At 40.7% G+C, this 9,594-nt stretch overlaps 1 protein-coding gene across 2 annotated transcripts; it reads left to right on the forward strand.

The window, feature by feature from the left end:
* The first annotated feature begins 1,101 nt into the window (after nucleotides 1-1,101).
* On the forward strand, nucleotides 1,102-4,062 carry LOC311252604 (uncharacterized protein). 2 transcript variants are annotated; one of them, XM_084345899.1, is made up of 5 exons: nucleotides 1,102-1,633; nucleotides 1,762-1,800; nucleotides 1,952-2,017; nucleotides 2,852-2,951; nucleotides 3,715-4,062. In XM_084345899.1, exons 1-5 carry the CDS (start codon nucleotides 1,510-1,512, stop codon nucleotides 3,728-3,730), a joined length of 345 nt encoding a protein of 114 aa, XP_084202025.1. In that variant the 5' UTR covers nucleotides 1,102-1,509; the 3' UTR covers nucleotides 3,731-4,062. The 2 variants fall into 2 exon arrangements, with proteins under 2 accessions (XP_084202025.1, XP_084202024.1); XM_084345898.1 differs by lacking the exon at nucleotides 3,715-4,062 and having other exon boundaries at nucleotides 2,852-3,119.
* The last annotated feature ends 5,532 nt before the right edge of the window (nucleotides 4,063-9,594 follow it).

Raw genomic sequence — 9,594 nt, forward strand, 5'->3', positions numbered from 1 at the left:
TGTTGTTTGACAGTGTCATTATGATGTGTGTTATGGCGTGTTGTCTTGATCTGTAGTTTGGCAATGTTGTTTTAACGTGTTGTTTGACAGTGTCTTTACTACGTGTCGTCTTGATGCGTCGTCTGACAACGTCGTTATGCCTGCCTGCCTACTCAGTAAACTTTGAAGTTCAGTGGACACTCCTTAATGCAACAAGCCACGAACTGTGTTTATTGCCAGAATTGGGACTTTTCTTGGAGGGCAGTGTTGCAATGGACACTGGTGACTGTTGGCCCTGTGTTTCCAGTGTAATTTTGTGTGAAACTTCTATATTTTGACTTTTATTCAGATTGTTCTTGTTAGTAGGCTATGATGCATGAAAAATAAATTAGTGTTAGGGGACAATACTAAAGTGGTACAGCTCTGCTGAGAGGTTCCCTCTGCCGACCACGAAGGGTAAGCAGGGAAAGGGGCGCCCAGTGCCACCAGGTAGCCAGGCATAACGACGTTGTCAGACGACGCATAGCAACAATGTTGTCAAACGACACATCGAGACGACACGTAGTAACGACACATAGTAACGACACATAGTAACGACTAGGGGTGTGAATCTTTGGGTGTCTCACGATTCAATTCGATTCCGATTCTTAGGGTCACGATTCGATTCAGAATCGATTCTCGATTCAACCGATTCTCGATTCAAAAATGTATATAGTGCATAGTGTGTTAAGGCAAATTATGGCATCAAAACAATACAGTTTGTATAAGATAATGTGTTTTTTAAACAAACTCATTCCAATGATATAATCACACAAAGGCAAACATTAAAAAAGGTAACATTTATTCATGCTAAACAAATAAAAACTTACTTACTGTACAAGAAATAACTTGCATAAATAAAATTGCCTAAATAAAAGCTTAGGTCAGCTGCCTTTTTCTCCCAGAAAAAAATAAACTGTACACAAATAACACAAATTGGTGTTTTGTGTGATTTTTCAAAATAGAAAAAAATATATATATATATATTTTTTTTTTTAAATCGATTTTTGAAGTTTATGAATCAATTCAGAATTGTGGATGATTAGAATCGCGATTCTTATGTGAATCGATTTATTCCCCCACCCCTAGTAATGACGCATACCAACGACGTTGTCAAACGACACATCAAGACGACACGTAGTAAAGACATATAGTTACGACGCATAGCAACGACGCATAGCAACGACGCATAGCAACGACACATCAAGACGACACGCCATAACACACATCATAATGACACTGTCAAACAACACATCACAACACACATCATAACAACACTTTGTCAAATGACACATCATGACGTAATGACAAAGTCAAATGACACAAGGACAGTTCAACGTTTAATAGACATAGACAAATGTCTTCTCACATGTTCAGTAGACATAGACAGTGCTACTCTCTGCAGCAGCATGCATGAGCATACACACTCAGATAACGATAGTCGTGTGGTAACTTAATGTATTTTGCTGCTCTCCTTACCTGTCAGGCAAAATGAAAAGAAAGATTACCTGCTACATCAGTAGAAAGACAGGGAAAGTTGGAAGGAGGGACAGTGTTGAGGACAGACAGGAACAGGATGAAAATGAAGTCAGCAGGGAAGAACACAGATCCACAGGTAGCTAACGTTACAGCACACTGTGACTGCCTGCCGTTTCTGCCTTTTGCATCATCTATAATGTTATATGTAATGATGCTTCATGAAATCATTAAGACTTACTGACAGTTTCAACATTTGTGTTTCAGACACTCTCACCACAGAACCCATGCAGGGCTCATCACAAGGTAGGTATGCCCACAGCTACTGTTTACTTTGTGTATTGCAATTATTCATCACATTCTAAGTAACAATGTTTGGTAATAGTATAGTATAATTTAAACCCGACATGACCAAATCCTCCTATTAATATTTTATTGTGTGTGGTTCAACTGACAGGTGTCAACAGACCAGACCCACAGCAGGAGACAGTGAACAACCCTGGGGTGACAGGGCCTCCTACAGGTATATAAATTAGAACTCCAACTAATGATTATTCTAATAATCTGTTAATCTGTGGATTTTTTATGCTTTCACGTTCTTATGTGTTGTAAATTGTTTTCTGTCTGTGTACAACATCCATTGCATGTCTGCCTGTCCTGGGTGAGGGATCCCTCCTCTGTTGCTCACCCTGAAGTTTCTCCAATGTTTCCCTGTTAAAAGGGTTTCCGGAGTTTTTCCTCAGTCAATATGAGGGTCTAAGGGTAGAGGATGTTGTTATGTTACTATGTAAAGCCCTTTGTGACAAACTGTTTGTAAAAATGGGCTATACAAATAAAATCGCCTTGCCTTGCCATAAATATATAAATATATTAATTGATGAATCAGCATTTTTAATTTCCATCTCTGCAGAAAAGTGCACAAATAAAAGTTTGCTGCGTTGAACATTCCTGAGCTGTTAAAGTAATAAATTATTTATTTTTTTTAGCAGTATTGTATTACATTAGTAATAGTTTTAACAACGGCCCATGGAGTAACATAAAACTAACTGTGAAAAGGATTAGTTTCAATATTAAAATTTGTTCTTAAAATGTTTTCTACAAACTAAGTAAAAGTGATCTTAAATGGCACTATCACACAGACCCTTACATTCACAGATCCACACTCACAGACTCGCGCTCAGACTCAAACAACAGACACACATGCTAAGACTTTTCTCTTGCTCTGTTGGCACTCTGCTTTTCTTCTCGTGTTTTTTTTTTTGGCAGTTTGCATCATCATCATACATATTAGACATTGATCTATAAAAATGTTTGAGCACATGGTTATGATGGCTTATAGTGTTTTTTCTTGTTTTAGACATCTCCAGATCAAGGGCCGATGCACCTGTCCAGCCATCCCTAAAAGTTTTCCCGAGGACAGTCTCTGGGGACAGACAAAGAAGTTTCAATGCCTCATGGTATACCCAACACACGGATCGAATACTCCCAGTCTAAAGACGCTGTTTATTGTTATGCTTGTAGACATTTTATTTTAATTTAACATTAAATAATTTAACATTTTAATCTACATCATCTTTAATATATAAATAAAAGTACATTTATTTCTGACTTCTTGACTTGCACAGATTTTGTTCTTGGGGAAACAAGACACTAAAAGAAGAAATGGAATGTATTAATCTAGGACAGTGGGAACAAGCTGATTAATGAAGTTTATTAGCCTAATATTTACATTTGTGGAGATTTCCTGTTAACAATCCAATTGATCTGGGGGCGGCCAGTGGCGCAGTGCAGAGCAGCCGCCCCATGTAGAGGCTATAGTCCTCACCGCAGGCGGCTCCGGTTCAAATCCCGCATCAGGCAGCTCTTTCCTGCATGTCATTCCCCCTCTCTCTGCCTCCCCCTTTCCTGTCTCTCTCTACCTTGTGCTATCAATAAAGGCATAAAAAGCCAAAAAATATATTTAAAAAAAACAATCTGAATGGTGGCAGGCCCACTGTTTCCCAAATTCACATTGAAAAAAATTAATAAGTAAAAATATAATATTGAAACAGCCATCTAGATGCTTCTGGTATCTACATATTGCCACCCCTATTTAAGTAATGGTCTCACCCTGGCCACCCCAATGAAAAATTTCTGGCTCCGCCACTGCTCAGTCTGTATAATGACATCATAGTAAATGGTGGGCCACATTCATGTGTTTGGACTCATTTGAATCTGCAGGATAACATGTATCTGATCATTATTAACAAGAACCTGAACACCAACATATTATACATCACATCAGCTACAGTCAACAGCAGCAGGGAGAGGAGGAGGGAGAGGAAGTCCCCAGACTCCCTTGAAAAATCGCTCCATTTTGTGAGTTGTTGAGTTAAGAGAACCTTTATAAACTGTGTGAAACACTGCCGATGACAAATTCTTAATGATTCGGGCCTTCTTGTAAATTCGGCATATGTTACAGCCTCGTTTTAGGGGGTGCTGCAGCCCCCTCAGCACCGCCAGCTCCCACATCCAGGCGAACAGCTGCTCTCCAGCCGCGTTTAGTGCGTCAGACAGCGGGAGAGCGGCGGCTCGTCTTCAGTCATCAGTAAGTGGAGCTACACAGTGACAACCACTCTGTGTTCAGATACTGACCAACTAACTCCCCTTCTACTCTTATTTCACATACAAAATGGCGGAAAGCGGTTTCCTCTGAGCTGACTTCTATCGAAGTTTGTTTTAAACGAAGTTAGTTTTGAACGAGCGGATTTCTGCTGTTTTTAGCCAACAAGCGGACAAAAGTGAACACTGACAAGATGAGCAAAGAGTCATTAAAGTGTGAAACATTTCAAATGTCCGTTAAATTACCTTTAAACGGAGAGAAGAAGCTGCTGCGACACAGGGATCAGTGAAAGTGAAAGTTAACTTTAAACCGGGGTGACAGTTTAAAGGAATAGTTCACTCTAAAACAAAATTCAGTCATTATCGACTCACCCACATGCTGGTGATAAGTCCGGTGTAGTTTCTTATTCCTCAAAGTGCAGCTGGAGACTCGCGGGGGTACTCTCCGGCAACGACAATCCATATAACGTGAAAAATAAATTAGTGTCAGGGGACAATACTGAAGTGGTACAGCTCTGCTGGGAGGTTCCCTCTGCCGACCACGCAGGTAAGCCGGGAAAGGGGCGCCCAGTGCCACCAGGTAGCCAGGCATAACGACGTTGTCAGACGACGCATAGCAACGACGTTGTCAAACGACACATCGAGACGACACGTAGTAACGACGCATAGTAATAACTAGGGGTGTGAATCTTTGGGTGTCTCAAGATTCAATTCGATTCCGATTCGGGTCACGATTCGATTCAGAATCGATTCTCGATTCAACTGATTCTCGATTCAAACGATTCTCGATTCAAAAATTGATACAGTGCATAGTGTGTTAAGGCAAATTATGGCATCAAAACAATACAGTTTGTATAAGATAATGTGATTTTTAAACAAACTGATTCCAATGATGTAATCACACAAAGGCAAACATTAAAAAAAGGTAACATTTATTCATGCTAAACGAGCTTAAGTGGCGACTGGGAGAAAATGTCCAGAAAACTACCCAAAAACTCTGTAATATTCCTCCATACTGCTCGTCCGCTGCAATCCAAGTGTCCTGCGTGTAAACATAGAATAGTGACTGTTTAGGCTAGAAAAATGTACTAAATGACGTCGTTTCGAGTAAACTCTGGATGTCGCCACTTCAGGACACTTGGATTGCAGCGGACGAGCAGTATGGAGGAATATTACAGAGTTTTTGTGTAGATTTCTGGATATTTTCTCCCGGTCGCCACTCGTTATATGGATTGTCGTTGCCGGAGAGTACCCCCACGAGTCTCCAGCTGCACTTTGAGGAATAAGAAACTACACCGGACTTATCACCAGCATGTGGGTGAGTCGATAATGACTGAATTTTGTTTTAGAGTGAACTATTCCTTTAACTGGTGTTCATTTTAACCAGTGATAATTTGTAATTTGTAATTTGTAATTTTAACCGGATAATTTGTATCCCCCCATATCTTTGGCTAGAAGAGAAGAAACTTGTTCATAATCCCAGAGGTTATAGAGTAGTATCTGAAGTACACATAAAACAAATTATTTGATGGTCAGGCTTCATCTGTCCATTTTGAGGCGGGGATACTGACAGACAGGTTGACAGTCTGAAATAATATGTTTCCCCCCATATCTTTGGCTAGAAGAGAAGAAACTTGTTCATAATCCCAGAGGTTATAGAGTAGTATCTGAGGTACACATAAAATAAATCATTTGATGGTCAGGCTTCATCTGTCCATTATAGTACATTTCGAGTGAAGTAGATTTAATAGAATAATTGAAGCCAGAAAACAATCACAGTGATCTTGATTTTGGATATTGACGTTTATTTAGTTCGACAAATTCCATACCAGGACTTGAATTACAGCGTGTTATATGTCAATCACATGAGGAAGTTATTGCCTTGGTTTTTCCGTTCAGTAGGCTGCGTAGTACGACGTTACGACGTACAAAAGAATAAAAGCATTTATTTTGATGGGTGGGCCATGTTGCAAAACCTCGTAGATAATTACAACACCAGAACATTGAATTAAACAATGCAATTGTTGTTAGTTTTAATTTACTTGGGTGAAAGCAAGCGCAGCGCTGTTTCTCCACCTTCGCTGAATGAATGCGCGCTCCCGCGGCCAGAGGAAACACTTTCTGTCAGGGATACCTACATTGGCACAACACCTGTTGACAAAACAAACGCTTTCATGGCCACCAGAACATGATGCATGTGCTGCAGCTGATTGGTGCACAGAGCTGCAGAGATAAAAACAACAACGTGAATTCTTCTGTGCGTTCTTCACTTTTCTCTTCACATCCTTCGCTGTGTTGAGACGTCCTGATGGGAGTCGACATCTTCAGTGCTGTAGGAAGCATTCAGTGACCTGGTTCTGGTCCACAAGTTGACATTTGGATCTTGTATCTGTACACTTAGGAATAATAGTCACACAACAGCAATCTGACAGCTTCTGTGACATCATCTCACAGCTGACTTTACCTGCCTCTGATTGGTGTAAGAAACCACTTGTGTCATTATTCCCATCTCGCTCTCGCTCTTATTTTGGATGTGGTCGTGACTTTCTCCCCATCATCGTGTCCTTATCGTGTCGTCACGTTTCTGTCACAGACTCAACTTCCTGTTTGTGATTCTACTCGGGTCTCGGATGGGCTCCTCCACCAGCCTAAAAAGTGGGAGGACGTCGTGGCCCAGTTAGAGACGTCACGCTTCTGTGTTCCCTCTGCAAAGGAAACATTGAAGGGGACTGAAGTGGATTCAGAGGGACAGTTTGTCTGACAACTGGGCGTGGTTTGTATCAGGTGTCCAGTTCACCTGGAAGGATTCAGACGACACTCACCTTCACCTGTATGGTCCTCGTCTGCACCTGAAACACCTCATCAGAACACTTTGACACACAGACGACAGAGATGATTGTTGACTAATGTCATTTTATCAAACCTGAATCTAGTTTGAATCTCTGATTGAATCCGTTTGTATCAAAAGTGACGTGGACTTTTTGTTGACTCAACATGAAAAGCTGAAACTGAGCCGATGCTGATGAAATATGTTTGAAACAAGAGAGACTCAGTGGTGTGAAAGTGAGACGGAGTGAGACCTCGTCCTGCTCTCCACACTCTCGGAGAGGACGACGTCATGAGAAGAGTCCAGCTTTGTTTTCACGCTGCTGCCACATGTGCAGCACGACTCGGCACAGAACCAGGTCCAGGTGAGAACACCGACTAGAGCTCTTTGTCTTCTGCGTCATTTCTAAATTTTCAACCATCCAGCTGACGTCACGGATTAATGTCCACTCACAGTCTTTAGCTTTACAACACATTTAAATGCTCCATGTGCCCAGGGTTCTGTCTGTCGGGCTCCGCTGGTACCACTCACATTCTGATGCTTTGATTTAGTTTCCATCACAACCCTTTGTTCTTTATCCTCATATTTTATTAACACGTTTGTTTATTTTCCATTTGATCTTTTCTGATTTGAACTATTAATGTTATTGCAGTTGGAGTTCATCAGTCTCCAAACCTGTCTGTGTTTTCTCCATCACTTGTGAAGCACTTTGAATCACAGTTCAATGTGTTTGAATGTATCAATAAAGTCTGACTGACTGATTTTTTACACATATACAACGATGCAACAAACGACACGTATCATCAGTATAGAGCCGTGTTAGAAACAAATGTCACAGATTTAGAGAATGGAGTCAGAATGTTTGGATTAAAGAAAGTCAGAATATTACAAGAAGTAGAAAACTTTCATCTTCTGAAGAAAATATGTGGAATCTGTGCATCTGATGCTCGCTGTGAGCGACGCCTGCAATAATCAATGTCCTGTGAGTGGTTTGCTACCACAGTCAGTCACATTTGATTAGTACTGTGGAGCTGAATGACTTCAGCTTTCACAGCAGATTGGAGATAAACGTCTGATGGCGACACACAAAACTGGAGCCGACTGAATCGTGTGTTAAAGAGATATGGCCACATTTTCACCTGAGGAGACGAGGCTGCACAATCACTCACTTCTGTTCAATCACTTGTTAAAAGACACTTTTATAGACTCGCTTCATGTGAAGTCGTCCTTCTTTAACTCGAGTTTCATCTTTCATTCCTTTTGCTGCTCTCAGTCTATTTATCTGCTTTTAATTCCTCGCTTGTGACGTCTTTTGTTCTGTTTTCTGACCTTTACTGCTTTTATTTCTTATCTTTGATCCATTTATTGTCCTTTATTCTTTTTACTGCTCGTAATCTTTTCACCTGTCGTCTTCTAATCCTCCTTCATTGATTTATTCTCAGTACTTTTTCTTCTTGTCCTGTGATTTTGCCTGTTTATCTCTTGTATTCTTTGACTGACTGTGTTTTTTTTTTGTTTTTTTTATAAATATACAAACAAACACACATAGAAGACAGAAACACTACATGTTGGGGGTGATCAGAAACATCAGGGGAGAAAAAAAAAAAGCAGAAACTAAAATAAACATCAGTAAATAAACAAAACACAGAAGTGGTGGTCAACTAACTATTGCTATGCTCATCTACATCGGGCCACGCTAAACCAAATAAGCATCTCTGGAGAGCCTGAGCCCTGTCCTCTCCAATATAATGCAAAAAAGGGTTCCAAATGTTAAAAAAAAGAAATGGTTTGTCCTTCTGCCATAAGCTGATAGCTTCAAGGGGGATAAAGTCCATCAGACTCCTCCTCCAGTGTACAATGGTAGGTGTGGTGTCCAGTGTCCAGTGAAGGAGGATGCATCTTCTAGCGCTGAAGAGCAGGGCCTGGAGCAGCCTCAGTGAGGAGGGTGTGAGGTTAAGTTCTGTAGATTGTACACCGAGAATGCAGAAAATTGGGTCTAGGGACAGTTTTTTCTTCAAAATATCATCGATTTCCCTGCACATGTTGTACCAAAAATCAGCAACAAAAGGACATTCAAAAATACAATGAAAATAGGTACCTTCAGCAGTTTTACATTTGTTACAGAATTTTGAAAGTAAAGGATTAAATTTATGACGTTTTACAGGGGTGATTTGAAGTCGGTGTGTAATCTTAAATTGTAATTCCCTAGCCCTATTGGTAGACAAACAACATGTGGGGCTCCTCCAGACTCTATCCCACTCATCATCTGATATGGAGGCCCCAAAATCAGTTTCCCAGAGGGACCTTATCCGGGCAGTGTAGTCCATATTTGGAGTTGACAGAGCCCCATAGAACCTGCTGATAAGTTTCTTTGTGTCAGAGTTCTGCAATATCTTCTCAATAGGTGAGAGAGTGAACCCGTTAGGGTGTAATTTGGAAACTGACATAATGAAGCTACGTGCCTGCAAATATCTAAAAAAACGATTTTGGGGAAGGCTATATTTCGCTCTGACTTGGTCGAAGGACATAATAGTACCATTTAAGATCAAATCACCTATGGTTTTAATGCCTCTAGTGGCCCAGACAGAGAAGGCCTGATCCTGTAATCCAGGGGGGAAATCAGGATTTAAATAAACAGGGGTGAGAAGAGAGAGAAAACCCTCCTGGCTTTG

Source organism: Pagrus pagrus (genome assembly GCF_965226575.1).
Source record: "Pagrus pagrus genome assembly, chromosome: 23".
NCBI classification, from domain to species: Eukaryota; Metazoa; Chordata; class Actinopteri; order Spariformes; family Sparidae; genus Pagrus; species Pagrus pagrus.

Bases quoted from the DNA above. Each gene is read 5' to 3' on its own strand.
- LOC311252604 (XM_084345898.1), top strand. From the start codon at position 1,510: ATGAAAAGAAAGATTACCTGCTACATCAGTAGAAAGACAGGGAAAGTT. The intron at 1,634-1,761 runs GTAGCTAACGTT...TTTGTGTTTCAG, and splicing joins GGAAGAACACAGATCCACAG to ACACTCTCACCACAGAACCC. The intron at 2,018-2,851 runs GTATATAAATTA...TTCTTGTTTTAG, and splicing joins GGTGACAGGGCCTCCTACAG to ACATCTCCAGATCAAGGGCC.